We start from the raw sequence: 24,318 nt of genomic DNA on the forward strand, positions 1-24,318 counted from the left end.
AATGATTGCTCCAGTGGACCTTTTTTTTTTCCACACCAAGCTGCTTGGCAATTTTCCATAGCCCTTTCCAGCCATGTGGAGTTGTACAATTTTGTCTCTGGTGTCTTTGGCCATGTTACAAGTTTGAGTCTCACTGATTGTATGGGATGGGCAAGTGTCTTTATGCAGCTAACGACCTCACATAGGTGCATCTGATTTGGGATAATATATGGAGTGGAGGTGGACAAGGCAAGGAAAGGCGGACTAACAGGTCTTTGAGGATCAGAATTCTAGCTGACAGGTGTTCAAATACTTATTTGCAGCTGTGTCACACAAATAAATCGTACAAAAATACATTGTGACTTCTGTATTTTTCTTTTTAGATTCTCTCTCACAGTCGACATGCACCTATGATGAAAATTTCAGATCCCTCCATGATTTCTAAGTGGGAGAACATGCAAAATAGCAGGGTGTTCAAATCAGTCACTCACATTTGACATGTGCTCACAAATCTGCATAGTCGAGCATGAAACATTTGTTACGAGTAGAAAAAAAAATAGATATTGCAAAACGTTGCTTATTTTGTGTTGTCTGGACATTAATTTGTGTTTTTTATAAAGGTTAACTCAACAAGCCTGCTCCAAAACAACCAGTATTCACTCGTAAACAGGAAATGCAAGTTAACCGTACTGAGCATGTTCGGAAGTTAGCTCAAAAGCGCAGGTTCAGAGCTGCTTCACGTACTGTGAGCCCATTTACATCAAAAGTCATCAACATCATGAGCCCCGTCAAGGGAAATTCAGTAACACCAGGGGTGCTCAATGCATCGATTGCAAGGCAGTGTGATGGCGTGACCCCCCCCAAAAAAATCATCCACCTCATCGCTTGATTCAGGTGTGGCCAATACGTCAAGCACATAAAGGTGCGTTCTGGCAAGCCGGCCTCCTATTTACATCTGTCCCGCGATGCGTGCTCTCCTCCCACAACAATACATCATGATTGCCGACAGTAATTTTGTTACAATGTATTGCTAGCTTGTTGCCGCTAACACAGATTATGTTGAACTAAATTTTCAGCATTTTCAAAACATTGCAGGTACAGACCGTTCATGTTTATTCCTTGACAGGCCAATGCATTTAACTTTTCTTCAGATAGTTTGTCAGATCAAGAATTTTTATAAATGAAAAATTTTAAATATCGTTTTACATCATGTTCTACTAGTATCAGTTGAAAATGATAATTTCTGAGATTGAAATATTTTAGATATGCAATTGTTTATTTTATTTTTAATTTACGGTTATGTTATATTAATCCAGTAAGTTATTTTAAGGTCTTGAGAATTCATCTGTAATCACACCCACAACTTTATCTGCGAGCATGACTGAGTACACTCGTATATTTTTCAAATGAGAGTGTTAAATACTTATTTTCTTCACTGCATCTTTGCAAATACAATATCTTGATACGTCAATGTTACAAACAGAGTTGGGAAGGTGAAGGTTACTTTTTTTTTTTTTCTAAGTGTAGATAGGTACATTTCGAGCTAACCATTACACCTCACTCTTTGTTAAATGAGTGAAATGAAAATGAGACAAATTAAGCAGGAAATCTTTGTGGTTAGCGGTGTAGCCCCCCTTTTATCACAACACACACACACACACACACACACACACACACACACACACACACACACAAAATTTTGAAACGATCATATTTGACAAGACTTGAAAACAACAGCTGATGATACTGTGTAAAAAGAAAAGCTTTGAATGAGTTTTTGGCAGACGTTTACAGGCATACATGACTTTATGAGGCAATTCCGAGCTAACTAGTTTGTTCACCGGCAGTGTAAAACTGTTGACAGATCACTCTTCCATTCATCCATTTTCTGAGCCACTCATTCTTCCAAGGGTCAAGTGCTGGAGGCTATCTCACATATCTTTGGGCAGGGGGCTGGGTACACCTTGAACTGGTTGCCACCCAGTCACAGGGAACATTGAAACAACCAACCACTCACTCACAATTACACCTAGGAGCAATTTAGAGTCACCAATGAATGAATGAATGCATGTTTTTGGGATGTGGGAGGAAACCAGGGTGCCCAGAGAAAACAGATGTAGGCACGGGAAGAAAATACAAACTCCACACAGGAAGGGGGGATATTACCCTGGTCCTAAGAACCGTGAGGATGACATGCTAACCAGTCACTCCACCGTTCTGCACAGGTCACGCTTGTCATTCAAAATGAATGAATAGTGATCCAAGTCCGATGCGGATACTTGGTGGCCAACGGCAAGACACAACTGCACACTGGCCTGCCTGCGATAGACATATGTAGGACGTGTACAGCATATGTAATGATGCTGTGGATGATAACATGTGTCCTATCTGGAGAAAGCACTCAATTATGTTGAAACAGGCAGCCAATCATATTGCACCAGGTCACTTTGAACTTAAATTGAATTCATAACAACAATGGATACAGTGCAGGAGGAGATTGCAACTGGAAAAAAAGGGTACTTCAACCATCAAAATATGCACTCACCCAAGTGTGACAAGATGCATTTTTTTAAATTGTAGAAGATAGAAAAAAAAAAAAAAAGGTTGCATATGCGGCCAATGTGGTCACAGTCTCAAGCCCTGTTGTTACAGGACTAATTTGTACCCATAATGTCAGTCAGCTGCTTATTAGGACCTCACACAGCTTTAATTCTTTAGCTGGTAGCCTGTGTCATGTTTAAGAAAATAATCCCAAATATTGACATTTTGGCTCCTAATCCAGCAACCTTGTTGCTGCAGTTGTCAAATGAATAAACAAAAAATAACAAACATTACACTGCCTCTGAGCAATACCCAATGAGTCAAGGATGGAACAAATCTGACTTTGCCGGATGTTTGTGGGATGCTCAGCACTTGACTGCCAATCTAACCTCTTATTTTATCAGTTTAACATATCATGCTCAGCACGAAGTAACGAGTCCGAGTTGTACAGTATATTCTTTTCCAGGTTCAGTGCTGTCTCAAACAACTGCTAATCGTTCTAAAGAAATACCTCTTATGTAAACAGAAGGCTTGCACTCTAGATTATCGCTGAGATAAGGTTTATGACCAAATATAATTTACTGTTTCTTAATTGTGCAACAGCAATGCATTGCTGCTCATCATCACTAACACATCCAGTATGTAAATACTATGTGTATCCGCCTGAGTCTACGGGAGTGAGCAAATGGTGGACTTTTGTACTACTGGCATTACAGATGCTAATGGTTAAAAAAAAAAATAATAATAAAAATTCTACTTTAGTAAGTATCTTAACTCAGTGGTTCATAACGGTCACCCTAGGACTTTATTTTTTCTATTGTTACTATGTCCCATTCAACTTTTAGAGATGTTAAGAACAAAGAATAAAATAATAATAAATGATAAAATAAAGAATGACTAAGTCTAAAAACATCCATTCACCAACCCATTATCCTCATTAGGATCACCGGTGTGCTGGCGTCCATTTCAGCGGACTCCACAAAAGAGGCAATATACACTCTTAACTAGTTGCCATCCATTTACAGGGCACATATGAACAACTTTTTTACCCACATTCACACCTACGGACAATGTAAGAGTCTTAAATGAGCCTACCATGTGTCATCAGAAAGCGGGAAGGGGGTGGGCCCAAATGCAGGACTCCGAGGAAGGGGCATGATATTAAGAGTGGTTTTATTCCAGGAGGAGATCAAACACGAAAAGGCAGTCCAAAACACGTGGAAGCACAAAAACACTAAGCAACAAGCAAGATCCAAATATGTGCACAAGGTCCGATGACTTCCAGGCAAACTTAGAAACATGGCAAAGACTTGGTCAAACTAAGCAGGCACAGGCTCGCTGTGACAAAGCAATGCTCTACACTAAAGATGCGAACTTGCGCACAGTAGCAGAGTATCCCAGGATACAGTAAAGCATACGCAACGAACTGGCAAATGACGATGAGACATTCACCACCTAAGTGCTTGGTCAATTAGTGTCCAAAATGTAACAGCTATCAGAGGTGGTAGAACCCAGGACAGTGGTTTGGCCATGCCCCTCACAGGAAAAACCACCTATGGCAGTGGCTTGGCCATGCCCACGACAACCATGCATGTTTTTGGAATGTAGGGGGAAAAAAAACAGAGTACCAGCAGATAACAGATACAGGCACGGGGAGAATATGCAAACTCCACACTGTGAGGCTGGACTCAAACTAAAGACCTCATGATTGTGAGGCCGATGTGTTAAACAGTTGTCCACCATTGTTTAAAAAAAAAAAAAAAAAAACAGTATGTTTTTCACCTTGATGGAACTCTTTATGTACACTAACATCTATAAATCACGATTAGTTTTATGCTGTAGTTGCTATATATTCATTCACCAGAATTGAAGACAAAGAAAAATAATATGTACAGTACTGTGTTCATTTTATGGTTATGGATAATTTATGACTGTATAAAAAGCCCATTGGGCAATTACTGTAGAATTGTTTTTCAATTTCTCACCTGTAATTTGTCCTCTGGTACATTAAGCCAGTGGTTGAATGCTTGGGCAAGTTTTGTCCTCACTTGTTTTCCTGAGGAGATGATGATGAAAAGTGGATCAACTACTTGATTATTTGATACGATGCCCAAAGGGCAATTCATAATCTGTGAAATAAGAAAATAAAAGAAAAGCAGACAAAAAAATAATGTGGGTGGTGTAAATCTTAAAGTCTGTACTTGTATTTATAGTATGTGTTGTACATTACCCCAATCATCCTAATTGCATGCGCTGAGGACTTCGAATAAAACATTAACTGGTAGGTGGTCACAGCAGGATTCTCCAAAAATCAATGTTCGAAGGAATAATTTTGTGCAGAATTTCTATAACTGAACAGGATGTTCCAGTGCTCAGTTTATAAATTATAAGGTTCTAATACACAGTGATGGTGGTATCATTTAAAGTTGGACCGGAACTCACCTGGAAGTTGCAACAAGTACTTGTATGGCTCCAGGAGAATTCGCTCAGAGGCTGCTTCTGGCTCACCGTCCATCGCTTCAAAACTTATTTGAACTCTTTTTGTAAAGGGAAAAACAGAAACACATGAAAATGGGACAAAAAATGAAAAAAACATTTTGAATTCACATTAACCCAAACAATTATACAAAAGTACTCTTGTAGATCATATTTAAGTCTTTATAGTGTAATTACACATCCAATATTTTATTTTTTTAAATCATGGTACACAGCACCTTTAACAATGATACATTTTTAATATAGCTTGGTTCAAAAGCAAAAAAAAAAAGTGGTCAAGTGATGAACATTTTTGTTATAAATTAATATTTACACTCAGAGAACACTTTAAATTAACTTCAACAAGAGCTTTATTCATTCAGTCATTTTTGTGAGAAACATCTCTTAAAATACTGCTTCAACATGCAGCATTTTAAAAGAGATGTTTGTGAATGGGAGAATATGTCGAACGATTGCAATGAATGGATAGTAGTAACTCATCACATGACTGGATGGTTGGGTCAATTACAAAGGCTGCATGAAGAAAAGCTGTACAATACCACAGTTGTTTAATCGCATGGAATAATTCAGTCATTTCCAACCTTTATAGAGCCAAGGCACATATATTACAATTGGAAAAATCCCACGGCACACCAACAAAAGTAAATGTCCCCAAAAATGGATCTATTAATTACTGTATGTACTTCCTGCCATCTAATAGAAGAGGATGTTTTTGTACTGTCTGTCATTGTGCCTCACTGGCATAAATAGATGAAAAAAGATACGTTATAGTTTTATATATATATATATATATATATATATATATATATATATATATAACATAGCTTTTTTTTTTTTTTAGCAATTACATAAAATTGGATAACTTCCCACGGCACACTAATGTACCCCGGCACAGTGTGGTAATCACTGGAATAATTGATAAAACATTTTAAACCACAACTTTACAAAAAAGCCTTTTAAAAATATACCAAACGAAATAATTCTTAATAGTTGTCATTCTATTTGATAGTATGCACTCATCATCAGCGGATGATAAAAATCGCCCAAATCTAAGGCCATGATTAAAAATCCGCCAATATAATAAACATTGTGTGCATGTATAAATGTTAATTAGAGACCGACAAGATGGATTGAAAAGTAATTCTTATAAAAATGAGTCCGTGTATTGATCAGAACCCTTGATCATTCAGAAGCACACAAAGTCCTGCAGGAACACATTTCCGACTGAAAATTCATATAGACGAATAATTTTGTACGCCTTATACTCAGCGTTTTTTGTCGCTGAAAAGTAATCAACGCAAATTGAAATGCACGAAATGAAATCAAATTGTCTTCGGCTCTACCTACCTTGGTTGTCTCCGTTTCAGAATGGTGTCTGGCCGCCCCTGTTAGCCACGCGGCTAGTTGATTTATGCTAAAAGCATGCTAAAAGAGCGTTGCGTCAACGTATTTGTTTCAGCAAAACTTTGGTATAAAAGAATACAAACGACAAAATTGCTAAATTCTGTAGGCTATTTCAGTTTAGTAAGCCAGTTTTACTTGCCAATACATAGGCTATGTTATGCCAGTTCCTGGAATTGGTAGCAATGTCTCCTGTCAGAATGAAAACGCTTGGGCGAGGTACATTTATATGCTCGTCGAGCTCAGTGTGTGTTATAGTGTGTACAACAACATTGCCCGATGGCTACTTCCTGCTTGTACTTGATTAGGTATGGACAGAAATCGGGACAGAAGAGAACTAAAACAAACGCACCCCTAAAAGAGTATTATAAAACTGGGGGTTGTAGTTTTTCTTATTTTCCTGTCTTCTGAAAAGTAACCAGGAGGTTACGTACGGCTTGCCTTGGCTATCATTTTCCTCCATTACAAACCAATCGTTGAAAAGTAAGGCGTTTCCTATGGCGTCATTATCCAATTGGATTACGTACAAGTGATAGGGCGGAGCCAAAGTGCACGTCAATCATACTCAGAAGGCGGAGTGGGAAAGGATCTGAGCAAGAGGCAAGCTGGAGAAGCTTCTTCTCAACAAGGCAAACAGCAGAGCTCTGTGAAAACGACTTTATCGACCCGTGCTCAACATCAACCTGCGGCCGAAGAGCGACGTTCCAACCTCCCGGAGTCGCTACTTAAATGTTCCTATGGATTACTAGCACGCTTTCGTCGAAAAACGGACGCGTTTCTCAACTTGGCACCGCAGGTAAGACTGCTGTTGTTCGACAAAAGCCATCGCTATTTTGAACATCTTGGACGAGCTCGCTGCCCTGCTTTCTAATCGGCCAGACTGCGCGTTCGCCAACTTGTTCACTAGCAATGCGATTGTGTCGTTTTGCACAATTTACTATCTTGAAGGGAATGAATGAATCGGCCAGGCTTATGGCTGAAAAAAAAAAACTCGGGTCAGCTCGATCGCAAAGTTATGCGGTAAACAACAACCTACCAGCAACCGAGGCAAGTGAAACGCTTCCTCCGGGGTTGAATAGTTCCAACGCTGCTTGAGAGAAGGGAGGTGGGGGGTAGCAGCGTTCGTGGTGTTGAGCGGAGGAATCCTCGTCGTCGAGCACAGCCTCATAGGCGTCAAAGTGATTTTACACAACAACACTGTGGGCGAAGCTTGGCGTCGATGCAATGATTAAACGGCCTCTTGGTCGTGGCTGATTGTCAATTACACTGCAAACCAGTTCTTACTGAGTCCGGACAGAATGAAGCACCTTGTATAAGAAAAGAGAAAATAACTCGTTCGCTTGACCAACCGTGCCCCTTTCACCTTTTTTTCCATTTAGACGTGTCCTTGGTGGTATTTATTATCATTATTTAGTTATTATTATTTCCAAATGTTCGTCTGTTTTACGATGTGCTTTGGAGACATTCGAGGATCCGGTTGAGCGTGCTGGCCGGTCAATCGGTCACTTGTATCGGGTAGTCGGAGCTGTTTGTGTGGGGCGGATGATTCCGTATTCCTAGTGTCCACTTGACAAACACGGCGCCCTGGCTCCTCTTCTAACAATACGACATTGTTATTACGGTGTTATTAGCGTGTAGTATGTGCTGCTACGATGACAAGTCACCAACCGTGAGGCTGACCTTGTTGCGAACCGTTTGTCGCGCTTGTTCCTTTGTCAGCGGCGAGTGTGCAGACATGTCGCTTGTAAAGAGCTCATTCCGCGAAAGTGACTTTTTAATTGGACGCCTGGCCGCTCACACTTTGACCAACTTGACGCCTTGAGCGTCCCCACCCCCATAACCACATACACACATGACACGTCTGTAAATGTTGTGTTCGATGACAAACGAATGTTATTACGGCTGTATTTTCGCGAGCGAGCGAGTGCACTCTCGCCGAGTCGGCGGAAAAAGGAAACGCGAAACGTCACGGAGAGGTATTCATTTAAAAAGCGATATTCTTCATGTTGGGGGTTTAATGGCTCCGATACGTGCGAGTGGATTTTGATGCGCTGCTTGCGTAGAACGTCCGAATGAAACGCTGTGGTTGTATCCGACTGTCAGCTACAGAAATGGCGTCATCCGCTGCTCTAGTGTTGGGTTGTGTCGGTGCGGTGCAGAATGCACGCTGCCCCCACCGTGTGTGAGTGTGTGTGTTTGACTCAAACTACAGTACTACATTGTTATTACATTTGTGCAGACCATTAGTTTGGCTACGTGTGCCCTTCGCTCCCACAAGGCGAACTGACTGATAGACTGCAACACACAGACAAACATACGGGTCATTACATAAACGGCTTTAGGCGACTCGAAAACGAGAGTGATCAGGCTGCCATGGCTTACGTTGCAACACCGATACACAGTATTGTTGTCGGTGTGCGTGTGTGTGTGTGTGTGGGGGGGGGGGGGGGCAATGTTTGTGTCCTACCAGTTGCCACTTTTGTGTTTGGAGCCAAACTGAAGAGGAAAAAAAAAACCTTACATATGAGATGGTGCTGGGATGTTTGTACGCTGCCCAGGTTTTCTCCAAGCTGGAGAAATACTGATGTCATCGTAAAACTCGCTGAAGTTGTCATGCCTAATGTCGTTTGAAATCTCTTTCAGCCTCAAATCCGCCACACTGGTCACCTCGAGGATTCGTAGGGAGATGAAGGTATGCACTTCTCGCTTTTTCTCGCATGTGTCTTTCACTAGAGTGTTATTTGATCACCGTGGGCCTTTTTTCTCTCGATAATAACTACAGGACTGTCACAGATTATCTAGTCAAGTTGTTACAGTGGTATCACTAAAGTCAAACCGTATACCTATTCTGTGATGTTGCACCTGCCCTGCTCCTGGCTTGTACCTAAAGTCAGCCTGACTAGGCTTCAGCTTTCCCCCTAATGAGGATTACGGATACAGGGGGTGGATGGATGGCTATACATACTGTATTTAACCCCAAAATGGGAGGGGGGGAATCATTTGTACTGCTGTGTATATTTGTTGCACAGCACACACAGAACCAGAACAAACATATGCAGTCACGCAAAGGGATGTCAGAGTGATGAGCTGAGCTTGGGGGTGGGAGGGGGGAGGGCAGAGGGGGTTCTATGTTTTGCTCTCGGGGACCTTAGCAGTTGTCACAGAGCAGAGTATCATCACTTCCACAATTAGTCAGAATTTCCGTGTGTGCAGTAAGACTTGACCACGTGAAACTGTTTTTCAAAGCCTGCGTCCCAAATTAATGCCACTAACTGTCAATGTGATAAATTACAAACAACATTAACTTTCATAAAAGTTAACAAGGTTATTATGAATGTGTTGAAAACAATACAGCGCTTTTTAAACACTTTTGATGACAGAAGAGGAAAGGTGTTAAATATCATGTCACTCGTACTGTCCGTCATGCATTTAATTTTTTTTATTATTAACTGTGACAACTGTAAAATTACATCAACCAACATTGTAATGTAAAATGTTAATGTGAATAATAAGATATGCTCAGTCATCCACACCGATACGAAAAGAACATGAACACCACCCAGTTTTTGTCCTATGTTCAAGGGTTAAGTTTTTGTTTGTTGTCGCTTGTGAATTTTTGAAAATGTCATTGTTGGTGATTTTCAAACATAAAGGGGGAAATACATTATTGATTAAAGGAACGCATCAGTTGTTTACCAATGATACATTATTGCTTTCTGAAGTGATACTATTGTAGTGATATGCTTATTGAAAACCTACATGAGTGTTGCATCGAGGAAAACAGTTTTTAGAAATGAAGTCATCTATGAACAAGGTGATTTTATTATCGTCGTTATACGCCATAGTAGCAGGCTTTGCATTGTTGTTAGGGAGGCATTCTTTGGAGTGAGCTGTGATGCAACATGCACACACGTGCATATACACGCACACTGTAGCATGTATGCCAAGACAGTATTTGGCCATTGTGGATTAGACACAACAGAGATTTGGCTAGTTGGAAGACGGGTAAGGATTATACAATACTTCATCTTGGATTTTATACGGATGCCTCATGCTTTGACATTTTTAAATGTGATTATTTTGTGCGTAACAGCATTCCAACACCATTTAATAGTGTTATGTTGACGTAAAGGTAATGTTGCAGAGAAAATTTGGCACACATTTTTTTTTTCATTCTTTTGTCCTGGTGTACCTCTCTTCCTAAAGTTTTTTTGTTTGCTTGTTTTTAACTACAAGACTATAAAACATGCTCTACTGGACTTTTTGCATATAAGTAATATGTATCACAGTACATTTGGCCATGGCGCGTAATTCCCATTTGACTGTTAATCGGCAGAAAAATAGTGTATTCTAATCAAGCAGCACTTTGTTGAACTACTTTTCAGAATTTAATGAAAAAGAGCACTCCTTTGCCTAACTTTGGATGATGATGTTGTCTGCATGACACAGTAGTTGGAAGTTGCTGTTGATTAGCATCATCTCATTAATCTGAAGCATACTACTACTGAAACAACATAGGAATGCAAATGCTTTTCCCATTGGTATTTAGGCAGCCTATCGCTAACCATTCACACAAAGACATACCATAGCAGCTGAGTCAGGTGCATTGCATAAGCGTTTATTCCTCTGATACTTGCTAAACTGAGGTCCTGGGAGAAGTGCTGACATCTCTTGTGATGTGCACAATATTGGTTGTAACTGCCAAGTTTGATTTAATGTCACAGGCGTAATTTTCTTTTTCTTTAACAGTTGTAAAATCTTTTCCTCTGTATTTTAATCCCCATAAACTTGAAAGAGACAAGCTATTCATGTACTTATCATGAGCCTAACAAGTAGTTGCCTTTAAGTCATATTTGAACATTTTCATCAAGAAGGAAAAAAAACATTTCGGGTAGCTCATTGATATATTTTATTGACTTGGTCATAGTCAAATTTGTTTCTTTGACACTCATGCCATGTTTTGTAAATGGTTGCCCTGCCTAATGCTTCTAATGTATTAACATTTTTTAATGTATTCATTGAGAGTTATTGAATCACTCCTGCATTGTCAGCCAAAGAAAATATTGTGTTGTTTATACAATATATTACAACACTGCTATAAAATAATTTCCCATGTATGTGTAATCCCTGTAAAAAAGTACAGCTCTGGGTTTATTTACCATTATCTCCAGATTAATATACAGTATTTTCATTTAAATGTCTGAGTTCCTGATTAGTAATGTCTGAATTGGGATGGTGAGATACAGTGGTGCCTCAATTTACGAAATTAATCCGTTCCAGAAGTCGTTTCATAAGGCAAAACCTTCGTAAGTAGAAATGCATTTTAAATGTGAATAACCTAATCCGTTCCAAGATCCCCGACCAAAAATAAGTGTAAAAAATAAATGTAAATAAAATAATAAATAATAAAATAAGTGTAAATAACGTAAAGAATAATACAAAATTATGTTCATTTACCTTTCGTGTCGAGTGCGCGGCGGGCAAAAAGGCATCGTGGCGTCTTCAGAGCCAGAGGCATCCTCACAACTTAATTCCACTCAAATTAATAAATTTCATAAACTATAAATTCAAAACAAACATTAACATTAACTTTCAATGTTTCCTGAAGTACGAATCCAAGGAAGTTTGTTTTCAACAGCTTTTAATAATCTTGCAGAAATGCGCAAGGCAAACGTCATCGAAGTGAGCGAACGCCCGACTAGTTAACACTTTCTCCGAGTTAACGCAAGATCCTCGTGGTGAACCAACTCATCAATGTCTTTAGCCTTTCCCAACAAAACAATTTCCTCAACTTCAGGTTCAACCTCCTCTTCGAACCTCTCAAGTCAAACAGCAGTGGCATGAGGCCACATGGCAGCACCATGATGATCGTGGCCATCAATTTCTTGGAGCCCATCGTCAATAAATCCGTAAAAAAGTTGTCAAGTTTGCGCGAGCATATGACATGGGATTCAGTGACAAACATACAGGAAGTGCGTCACGGGTAAAGATTGAGCCCCCCACCCCCAAAAAAAAGAATGACTTTCCTCCGAGCCATTTGAGTTGTTGATAATTTTTGTTTAAAATATGGGTAAAGTTGCTGTCAGAGAGTTTCAAGACATTCTGACTGTTGGATTGCTTTTGATTTATTCTACACAATCAAGGACACCGGTGAGTGTACATATTAGCAATGCTAATAATAGTAAAAGTGGAGTGGACATACTTTGTTTAGAGGTATGATAGCACTTTGTTTAAAAAGGTTCCTTGTTCTATAAAACCAATCGGAGTAAGTGATGAACGTACAATAATGTTCTGGTAGTTGAAAATAGTGACTTTTCAGTATTTGATTGCATATTTTCCAAACAAGGCCTAGAAACCTTTACTGTGCCATTTCTAGACAATTTGTTTCCTGGAGAAAGGTTAAAATATTCTTAGTATGGGCTGATATTGCTGATTTGTATATTTGTTTCCTGAATGTTCATTGTATGATTGTATTTAAATTCCTATTCACAGTAGGTAATAGAGGAAAAAAATCTTTTCAATGTGAAGTGAATGGGGAAAAAGATTGATGGAGAAAAACATTATTGAATAGAGAAAAGATGTCTAAAACGTGTGTAACATTTATACTACTATAAATACTGTTCATACTATGATGTCTGAATAGTTTGTCATTACTTTTGTGTATCAATATTTGAAGTTACAGCTAAGTCAAGAGAAATGGTAAGTATAATGCTGCACAGTAACAGATGACTGATTGCTAATTAGTTTTTATGATGATATGGCAGATCATTTTTTAGAATGCTTAATCTACATTCTGGAGACGGTGTTGATTCCACCCCGAGACCCTGTTTGATACAAGGCAGGCTAAGAGAATTCTAAAACTTCATCCACATCTTCACCATCTTCCTAGATATTCTAATCTGGACTAAGATAAACTCTAAATGCAGAGAAAAAACATGCAACACAGATATACAGTCTACCCAGGTAGGACTCCCATTACACACTGACAAAACAAACGAACATTGAAATGTGATAGTGATAAAATGAAGGGACAATTTAAGGTTGTTCATATTAAATAATTAGAATTCAAATTTTGAATTGAGTGATTTTTTTTGTTGTTGTCGGGGGAAAAAACCCAACCTATAACTACCCCATCCCTCGCTCCTTGAGTTGAACCTGATTACAATGTTGAAGTGTTATACACTGGTGTTACGTCATTCCTTTGTATGGTGAGCCAGCCAGGAGGGAGGTTGAACAGGTTAGTAACATGTTAAAGCTGTGTGTTTTGACCAGACACACACATACACAAAATCTCATTTACTTAAATATTCATCCATCCATTTTCTTAGCTGGTTATCCTTAGTAGGGTCGCGGGAGTGCTGAAGCCTATCCCAGCTGTCAACAGGCAGGAGGTGGGGTACACCCTAAACTGGTTGCCAGCCAATTACAGGGAACATGAGACAGACAACAATCACACTCACAATCACACCTAGGGGCATTTTAGAGTGTCCAATTAATGTTGCATGTTTTTTGGGAAGTGGGAGGAAACCGGATTGCCCGTAGAAAACCCATGCAGGCACGGGGAGAACATGCAAACTCCTCACAGGCGGGTATGGGATTGAACACGGGACCTCAAAACTATGAGGCCAACGCTTTTCCAGCTGATCCAATGAGCCGCCACTTAAATATTCCTAATTATCATTTCATATTACCTTTGACTTTAAGTTGAATACAATGGTCCACTGTTATGACAAGCTGGTATTGTCTTTGGTGCTACAAATCATGATGCAGATCAGGAAATAATTGATTCCCATGAGAAATATGGCCCAATTAGATGGAGAAATTGTCATAATTGAATTCAAGTTGGGAGCCAGTTGCAAGTTGCAAATGTGAAGAACCCATGTGCAAAGTGGCAGGTAGTACTTGTTCCAACACATATGTCATCTACTGATCAAACCCCAGGTGGCTTCTGCATGTCCTCAACTGACTCCAGCAACAGTAGTGACTCTGATAAAGATGCCCACTTACTCAATAGCACTTCGCTTCTTCTATTTAGTAGAAGAAAGAAAAAAAAATCTGAACATGGGAGGGGTTTACTCCCAACAACTACCATGACATCCAATTTAAATTAATCTGTTACAATAAAGAAGAACGACAAAACTAATTTGCATCCTAACAAACCTAACTGAGTAATAAAGTAACAAACCCTCTGAAAATAATATGTTGTGGTGGAACATGTAATCAAAAGTCACCCCAGTGACTCCAAATGGAAAGACATTCTCTGGTAAAACACAATTGCCCTGGAGAGGCAGATTATGAGACATGCTCTACACATGCTGAGTTAATGTCTAATGATGACAGTCTGTCTATTGATGTTAAACAGAAAAACACTAATCTGCTTCCACCAGTTTCAGATGTGTTATGGCAGCTTGGTATTTCAGCGCATCCTATACATTACATGCAGTTGTTTGACTCTGCATATGTATTTGTTGAGGATGTGAGGAGGTATTTGCAAGGTTCTTGAATGCTAATCAGAATTTTTGGGAGAAGGTATTTGATCGTCTTCAGAGGCTCCATAATGTCCTTTACACTGCTGTGAAAACACATAGTGTAAAACAGTTCAATGCTGTCAGACACTAACTAAAGCAGTTCATCCGTGGCTGCTGGGACTTCAACCTAGTCTTACAGCTGGAACAAAAAAATTAATTATCTCATCACTTTGCGGAATAGTTGCATCAAATGCGTACTGAAGAGGACAGGAGAGCATCCAAAAATAAATGGTAATAGAGCGAAAGATTTCAACACCACTGAATGTATAGTTCAGAAGCGGAAGAATCAAGAAAATAACTGAGCCAAGTTAAGAAGACGTAACAGAGTTTCTGTGGGAACAAAGCGAGGTGGTCACAGTTAGAAGACCAACTTGATCAATCAACTGTTAAACAAAGGACAGTTGGGAGAAGCGTCACTACAGTCACCATTCAACTGAAGGCATTACTGATAGCAAAAGACATGAAGAGCAAAAACGTTGTGTGTAAAATATGGTAATACAAATTGTTCGAGCAGGAAAAAACCTCACTTACCGCCTAAGGCAAAAAGAAGAGAGGGAGGTCCAGTTATTGCTCAGAGTTCAAGACCAGCTGACACTGTATGACGAAGTCTTGAATGAGTATCAGCCTACCTTTCAGATCGTTTTCCCAAAGAAATACAGAGACATGACACTGGTCAGGCTCCATGGGACACATGTCCATGGGGTACAAGAGGGCATTGACTTTAGTACATTCACGATTTTACTGGCCACGGAAGTGTTTAGATGCTGAAGATAAAATCAGGAGATGTGAAAGTTGCCTTCAGTGCAAGGCGAGGGCAGAAGGGACTAAGCCTCTTGTCAATATTAAGACCACATGGCCACTGGGGTGAGTGTGCATGGACTACCTATCCTTGGACCCAGATGGCCGTGGCATAAAGAACATACTTGTGAACAGTTCACAGAGTATGCTGTTGCAGTACTATCCTGACCAAAAGGAGAAAACTGTGGACAAAGCACTATGAAATAATTTCCTTGTTTGTACACTATGGCATACCTGAATGCTTACATTGTAATCAAGGCCACCATTTTGAATCTGCTGTCAGATCTTGTAACGATAAAGAAATCAAGGATGACACTTCGCCATCCACGTAGAAATCCTGTTGAAAGTTTTAACAGGACTCTGTTGGCAATTCGTGGCAGCTTTGAGGAAGAAGACAAAGTGAGCTCACTTATCCACTTCGCATTGGAGTACCGAAACAGATGTCTGGCTCTCTCTTGATTGCGTCAGGATGCCAGAGCCCAATGTCTTTGGGGAATGATGAAACACGCTTTTCACACCTATATTTGGGGATTTTCTGCCATGCGTCCTTGCAGATCCTCTCCACTTCTGTCAGGTTGAACGTTGAATATTGGTCGGCAACCATTATCAGGTCTTTCCAGGGATTCTCAGTTGTGTTTACATCAGGACTCTTGCTGGGCATTCAAGACCAGTCACAGAGTTGTCCTGAAGCAGTTTTTTTTCAGTATTTTATTTATGTGGTTATTGTCTTATTTGAAGCTTAACCTTCAGCCCAGTCTGAGGCTCTGAGCACTTTGGAGAAGGTTTTCGTGCAGGATATCTCTGTAGTTGGCTGCATTCATCCTGTCCCTGCAGCTAAAAAACACCCCCAAGCATGATGCTGCCACCACCATGCTTCAATGTTGAGACTGTATTGGACAGGTGATGTGTAGGTGAAGAGATGAGGTGACAAGACTATTTCTCCACACATGCCACTTGGAATTAAGGCCAACATTTTTTATCTTGACCAAAGAGTCTTGTTTTTCACCATCTTGAAATCATTCCAATGTTTTTTAATAAACTCAGTGCTGGCTTTCATGTGGCTTGCACTGTGGAGAGGCTTTCGTTAGGCCAATCTTCCATAAAGCCTCGGCTGCTGGAGAGCTGCAGTGATGCTTGACTTTCTAGAATTTCTTGCCTATCAACTGATTGCCCCTCTGAAGCTCAGCCAGTGATCTTTGGGTTCTTCTTTACCACTCTCACCAAGGCTCTTCTCCCCCGATTGCTCAGTTGGGCCAAATGACGAGATCTAGGAAGGGTTTTGATTGTCCAAAACATCTTCTATTTAGGGATTATGGAGCCCACTGTGCTCTTAGGAAACTTGGGTGCAGCAGAATCTTTTTTTTTTTTTTGTAGCCTTGGCCAGTTCTGTGCCTTTCCACCATTATGTCTCTTCAGGCAGTTGTTTTGATCCCATGATCCTCATTTGCGCTGAGATGCACTGTGAGCTGTAAGGTCTTATATAGTACAATAGTACAAGGGTGTTGCTTTCGTAATCAAGTCCAACCTGTACAATCAAAAACAGCTGGACTCCAATCAAAGTGTAGAAGCATTCAACAGATGATCAGAAGAAATGGACAGCACCTGCGTGACATATGTCTGTCACAGCAAAGGATTTCAATACTTTAGGCTGTGTGACATTTGAGTTCCTATTTTAATAAATCAGCAAGAAATCAAACAATTCCTTTTTTTTCCTGTCAATATGGTTTGCTGTGTGTCCATTAATGGGAAAATTCAAATCATTTTAACGAATGGCAGCAATATAACAGAGTGAAAAATTTAAGGGGGCCTGAAAACTTTCCGTACCCACTGTAAATGGCAGAAGTTTCAATAATGAAAGTTACGTATGTGAGTATGGTTCTATGAATTCCGAATGAGCACCACAAGGCTGTGCTGAAAGCACAGAATATTCCTTTCTCGTATACGCAGTTCGTGTATGCATACCAAAGAAGTCACGTGTGCCATGCAACATTTGCTGAAACACCGGTCACTAGGTTTGCTTTGCACAAAGAGGTAATTCACAGCAGGATTATTTTATATGCTAGAATTAGAGGAGAGTCTAATTCTTTCCTCCTGCCAGCCTCTTACATGTTCTCTTTATTCTGCTGACTGTAAAAGCATCAATAGTGTAGCATAATAAAATGGTGCAAAAATTCAAGCTTCTGAAAGTTATTTCAATCAAAATATTGCAGTTATTTACACGAATTTTGAAATGTTGATTTTAGTCCAATGATTCTTTTTATCTAATGAAAATCTTTTCATGTAAGACAATTCTTTCAACCAGCCTTGTAAGGCACTGGCAATGTAATGCTACATGCTACTGGTTTTGGTGCAAAAGGCATTGGTTTTACTCCCAGCCATTGCCAGTCTCCTTCTAACTACCAATGCAAAGATCGGGTACAATACAAATGTTTATCTACCCTTTTTTCCGGATGACAAACTGCTACTTTTTTCAGGTGCCGTGAACCCTGCAGCCTGTTTTCCAAGGCGGTTAAAATGTGTTTTTTTTTGCTCGCAGCTATGAATTTAAAAGTAAAACAAAAACTATTTCAAATAAAATGGTTCAAACACGGGAGTTCCTCACAGTGCACTCATATTTGGGCATGCGCTGAGGGTTCAAATGTGGAGAAGGAAACTTATTTTTAAGTGGGCATAGAAGAAGACTCTACCACAATTGGCCGTAGAAGTAGACTGCTCTCGTTTTTGGTGGCCTGAAAGCGGGGTGCTGCACAACCTTCATGAACGCAAAATATATATTTTTTTCATTTAACTAAAAATCTTTCACAAAAAGTGGCCACTTGAAAATCTCTTCCAGTGGATTTCAAACACATGTGGTAGTGTGAAAGAACCTATGCTCACTTCTTTGCCTTTCAGTTTTTGGTCCAGTTAGGGGTGGCCACACCGCATCATCTTTTTCCACGTTAGCCTATCTCCTGCATCTTCCTCCACCAACAGCCCTCATGTCTTACCTCACAACGTCCATCAACCTTCTCTTTTGTCTTCCTCTTGCCATTTTGCCTGGCAAGTCCATCTTCATCACCCTTCTACCAATATATGGATTAAAAATCTGGAGTGCTACGGGAGGAGAACAGGACAACTTCAGGGGTAACGCGATATGAAAATGACATTGACAGCAACTGAGAGACTGAAATGAGTGAGAATTGCTGAGGCTGTTCGACCATAATACTTTAGTAGTTTCAGTGAACAGGGGGAATAGGAATAAAAACAAGGACTTTTCTGTTATGTTTGATTTTTCCAATGTACCACTCCGTTCGGCGCACAGTGAATCCAAGTCACTGATGGAGTGGTGTTACACACGCCTGCCTTTGGTGCTGGCAGTGTGGGATCGATTCCCGTTCAGTAATGCTGTCGATATCTGCCCTGCGACTGACTGGTGACCTGTTGGGAGGGGCGTGGCGCTGACGACGAACAATAACAGTCCCAATATATGGACTGCGGAGATTTGATGCTTTTCTGAGGAGTTGGTTTAGATGTAGAAAATATACAGCAGGCGTGGCCAGACTTTTTTACCCCAAGTTGTACTTTTCAAGCAGCCAGCTTCTCGCGATGGACCAGCAGCGTGGATGCTGGGAGGAGGGGCCAGGAGGGTTTGGACGTGCGCATCGCCGTAAATCGTAACCGGGAAGTGTTGTGTTCTTACACGTATATATCCATCCAACCATTTTGTTAGCCGCACGATGGTTGCAGGAGTGCTGGGGCCTATCCCAGCTGTCAACAGGCAGGAGGCAGGTTACACACATGCAGACACGGGGAGAACATGCAAACTCCACACATGGAGGTCTGGGATTGAACAGCTGCGCCACCGTGCCCCCTCATAAAGTATGTTGTTCATACAGTACCAGCACGAAAGGCTATAACTAAGCGGCTAACAACTAGTAATGATTAAATGCGTGCAAATTTCCCTGCTGATGAACGAGCCTCAACTGTGACAGCCACAGCTTTATCCTGTCAGGTTGACCCCATGGGAGGTTAAGGAAGGCACGGATGAGAATTTTCCACCGGTCAGTGGATTTCTGACTTTTTTAGACCAAAATGACCATTCTCGAGATAAGTGCAAATCCGTTGATAAAATTTCATCGGGGGGTATCGTGCGCATGCCTCTCGGTGGTGGGCTCCGAGCTGCAAGTTCAGCTTAGTGCTAGCACAAGCACGACTATCTTATGCCGTTCTAACTTGCTCGGTAGTGTAAATATTTGCATTTTGCGACAAACATTAAAACTGCAGATTACTCATTGGATAACAGAGTTATACAGTATAACGATCCAATTGTGTTAGTGGTTAATCGAGTTTCACCATTGCCATGTACATGTACTCGGTTCTCAGAAATTGCAGTGTAACTTGTTAGCCAAGTAATGGCGCGCGGGACTTAGCGACGGTGTGTTCAAAGTTTTACGATGGCGAAAGTGTTAGAAAAAAAGGATGAAGATCGAGCGAGGGCAATTGACAAGGATGCTGGAATCAAAAACTGTTTCAGACGGGCATGGCTTGAAAAAAGTGTAACCGTGCAGATAGGACTGAAAACGGTATTAACATGTCTAACCGAACACATACAAAAAGTGGAGATTCCCGGCAAAGTGCTGTGCAGTCTGTGTTCCAATAGGAGCAAAAAAATATCCAAGAGGAAGCTCACCCTCCCCATCGACAGACTTTCAGTGTTTTTCCAAAATTGGCCATTCTCATCCCTGGGAAGGAGAAATTTGGGTGAGTTTTCTCGCTTTTGTTGCACAACACGTCGGCATAGAACAAAGCTAGCTAGAACAAATGATCTGTAATGCTAAGCACTGGCGAGTTCAGGGGCGGGGTCAACGATGTTTCTTCTGGGTTTGGCTGTGAAAGCTGGCAAATATCCAGATTTTGCTCCAATTTCAAAAATGTTTAGTTTCAAATTTTTTTTTCCAATTAATGTCCAAAATATACGCAATAGTAATATTACTTCACATTGGAGGGTTAATTGTATGGAGGAATTTTGAACAAAGTCCTCATTTAAAGTACAACAGTGAGAAGCGTCCATTCAATACATTATTTAAATTAATCTCTCATCTGTTAGTTAAACATTTGTGTTTTGATTCAGCATTTACAGGTATTTTGAAATCCAGCACTCCTGAAACCCAAAACTGTGGTTGGGCGCTTTTTCCACAAGGGTAACTTGATATCTGTCATGAATGGGGATCGAGGGTGGACCCAAATGCGTGACTCCAGAGACAAGCAGACAGTACAGAGGAAACCTTTATTCGGTCCAAGGTCAGGGATCAGGCAGACAGTCCAAACAAGCAAAAGTAATAGTACAGCAGGCTTACGAGAGTGGTCAGTGGACAGGCGTGGGTCGGTAAACAGAGAGCAGAAGTCAGGCAAACGGGAGTGCGGGAACGAGGCATCAAGAACGACGATCTGGCAGAGGACAATATATATACATATATACACTGGGAGGCATCAGCTGGGACAAGGTGCAGGTGTGCGCTGATTAATCGGCTGGCCACGCCCAGCCTGGGCAGGAAGCCAGGAGCATGACAATATCTGAAATCAACATCAGCATCTTGTGGAATACATTTTATGCATTCCATTTTACACCTCTATTTTAATATATTTTTACTCATTTATTTTGTATTATTGTTTTTAATTTATTTTTACCTTGCTTTTGTATATGCACTGATAAAGAAGTTCTCCTATTTCGTTGTACAGTTTTATAATGACAAATAAATGGCATTCATTCAAGTAAAGTCTTTTGTCAAAGCAGCTAGTATGCTTCATTATATAATTGTGTTTGCTTGTAATCTGATCAGTATGTCATCAGTAGATCATCTGTAAATACTCTTTAATAATGTAGATCATAACAATAACATGAAAGCGAAAATTGACAGATGACATTTCCAAAAATCAGCTTCAGGATTTAAGAGTCCAATTTAGAATCTTATTTAATCTAATCCAATTTGTCGTCATCCAAATGTGGTGACGGGGATTGATTCAAATATTGATACACGAAATCAGATGTTCACGTCTGTGATGATAGAATGTGTGATAGATGGTGGACAAAGCAGTAATGAGATGGATTTATATTAAGTTAAGACAACTGGAATCATTCTTAAATTGTACAGCAATGCTGAGAGAGAGAGAGAGAGAGAGAGATATTATTTAGTTTAGTGCAATTGAGCACTTGGTATTTGTATTATGACGGTTGGTGTTCATTGTAACAGCCTGCAACAACAGGTGTATCTCCTCCCTGATCGTGCAACCGGGTCATATTTTGATTTACATTTATAAAGGCAAATGAAGTTACTTTTATATAAAGGATGGATGAAGCAGCAGCTCATTTCCACTTATTTATTCATTTTTTCAAGTGATGAGAATCACTACTGATGCAATGCACTCCTTTCACTGTCACCAGAATCCCTCATACAATATGTCTTCTTGGGGAAAATGAATGGCTTTTGAAATCTGCCAAATTGTACACAGTGAGAGCATTGTCTGATATGTATATTAGTATATTAAATACTGAGAAGGTGCAAATACAAATGCCAATTTTTGTAACTCAGATAACAATATTGAAGTCATTTATTGTGATTTGTGTTCTCTTCTTACTACTATTCAGCGGTAGGATTCTCATTTCAGTCATCACTATTTATTTTCTTACGGACATGATTTAACCAATATTACGCTGTAGTTTTTTTTCACTGCAGGGTTTGATTTCAATGTCAGTCTCTGTTGTTATTCGTCACCTCATGCCGAGTCCCATTTGTCCAAGTGTTTAATCTAGCCTTTGTGCCTGCAGATTGTTTCACACATCATTGGTAAAGGGCCAAAAAATGTTTGACAGTATTCTTGCTATTGCATTACTTTGGCTTTAGTTTGCAGATACCAAAATGGCTAATGATGAAGACCGCATGCTTTTCCCTCCAGTATCGTTGGTGAGAGCAGGTCTTGTAGTTTGATCTTTTTTTTTTTTTTAAGTCCATCTGAACAGATGCTGTCTTTCATTTTGTTTATTGTCAGGAGCTGTTTATGATGAATGACAATCCTGCATCTTATTTTTTTCATACATGGAATGTTGTAAAGTATGCTAGGACCACTTTTGCAGGATAAAGAATATATCCTCCGTTTGCAGATCCGATAATGACAACTACAAATTAAGCCTCACAATTTTTTGTCCCGTTATTATGTGGACGTTTGGTGGCCACCATTGTGACAGTCCCAAACGGTGCTTTCTGACTCTGTCGCACTACCTAGATTTGTAAGAAGAAAAGAACAAGCCAAAGGAGAGGAGTGAAAGTACTGTATGTACTGGGACCTGGCACCTGCCTTGTGATATACCCGTTGCTGGAAAGAGAGTGAACTAGCCAGTGGAAATGTCGTGTCATGTAAACCTGATGTTGGATAGAGTAACCGGATGCTGTGGGCAAACAGATGTAGTGTTTATTTGAGCCTTGAGTATAAAAGTCACTGGGGTACACTCAAAGCAGCACTTATGCTTTGAGAATGTGTGTGCCTAGTGGCCAACTTTATAGAGGAGATGCATTCAACTTGTGAACAAATGTTTTCTTTTTGTTTGCAATAAAAGCTCGGCGTTTAAGTTGATGATGGAAGGAATATTAGCTGAGCCTGGCCCCTGTTATTTTTATTGTTTTTCTAAATTTCAGGCTCTGCTGCCTTCAAAATTTGGGTCAGATGAATAATTAATGAGCAAAGCACAAATCAAAGTTCGCACTAATAGAAACTGTCAGTAGTAAGTGTGGTCATATTCAGCATTTTCTTGTTGAATAGATTTTCAATGATTTATTTTTTCAATTCAACAGCACAAGGTGTGGCGACTAAGTGGCCATTCATCCAAGACAGTTTTCACCTCAGATGTGTCTGCTTGAAGATTTCAAGAACCAACTGAGAATTTCCTTGGTAGTGTGTTAAAGATTTTTATCCTGAGGAAATGTCCACCCTTGTTTCGTTTTCATCATCCTTGTAGATAGCAGCAGATTTTATCATGAATCTCTTAGTACATTTGTCCTTTTATCATTCAATAATTTGAAGTTTACCAGTACCATTTGCTGGAAAGCAGCTCACCATCATGTTGCCGCCTCTGAACTTCACTGTTGGGATGGTGTTTTTAGGGTGATGTGCAGTGCCATTTCTCCTCCAAACGTAGTGTCCATTATGGCATCCAAAGAGTTCAATGTTGCACTCATCAAACCAGATTATGTTAGACTTTAAGTGGCTTGTCGAAATGTTATATAGTTAACTTTAAAGAAGCTTCGACATGCTTTTTTTCTGCAATAGGAACTTTCGTGATGTGTGTGCATCAAGCCCATGTTTTCCATATGACAAAAGTACCTGCTGATTCTAGATCTTTTTGAAGCTCTCCACAGGTGGTCCTCGGCTCTTGGACAACTCTTCTGATTTTTCTTTGCACTCCTTTGTCAGAAATCCTGTGAGAAGCACCTTATCGAGGCAAATCTATGGTGATATGATTGGCTTTCCAGTTATTGTATTATGGCTCCAACAGTGCTCACTGGAACATTCAGAAGATACATATATCGATACAGTATGCGCC

General features: G+C 40.1%; 2 protein-coding genes across 9 annotated transcripts in view; one reads left to right on the top strand and one right to left on the bottom strand.

The window, feature by feature from the left end:
- ggps1 (geranylgeranyl diphosphate synthase 1) overlaps nt 1-6,672 on the bottom strand; it is a 47,288-nt gene extending 40,616 nt beyond the window's left edge. For 4 of the 6 annotated variants that reach the window (XR_009797422.1, XM_061836973.1, XM_061836974.1 and 1 more), the window contains exons 1-2: nt 4,751-4,860; nt 4,506-4,649 (exon numbers count right to left, since the gene is read on the bottom strand). Coding sequence is in view for 4 of the 6 variants with exons in the window: in XM_061836973.1 (XP_061692957.1) it covers nt 4,506-4,649; nt 4,751-4,795 (189 nt within the window). In the remaining 2 variants the exon portion in view is untranslated. Of the gene's footprint in view, nt 1-4,505; nt 4,650-4,750; nt 4,861-4,962; nt 5,058-6,363 lie in introns of those variants that run through there. The other 2 variants (XM_061836972.1, XM_061836975.1) reach the window with 2 other exon arrangements.
- Nucleotides 6,673-7,005: 333 nt separating this feature from the next.
- Nucleotides 7,006-24,318, top strand: part of arid4b (AT-rich interaction domain 4B) — a 64,117-nt gene continuing 46,804 nt past the window's right edge. For all 3 annotated transcript variants that reach the window (XM_061837943.1, XM_061837944.1, XM_061837945.1), the window contains exons 1-2: nt 7,006-7,213; nt 9,061-9,109. In XM_061837943.1, the coding sequence (XP_061693927.1) occupies nt 9,104-9,109 (6 nt within the window). In that variant the 5' untranslated portion in view covers nt 7,006-7,213; nt 9,061-9,103. The remainder of the gene's footprint in view (nt 7,214-9,060; nt 9,110-24,318) is intronic.

Source organism: Syngnathoides biaculeatus, chromosome 12 (assembly GCF_019802595.1).
Source record: "Syngnathoides biaculeatus isolate LvHL_M chromosome 12, ASM1980259v1, whole genome shotgun sequence".
In the NCBI taxonomy this organism is placed as follows: domain Eukaryota; kingdom Metazoa; phylum Chordata; class Actinopteri; order Syngnathiformes; family Syngnathidae; genus Syngnathoides; species Syngnathoides biaculeatus.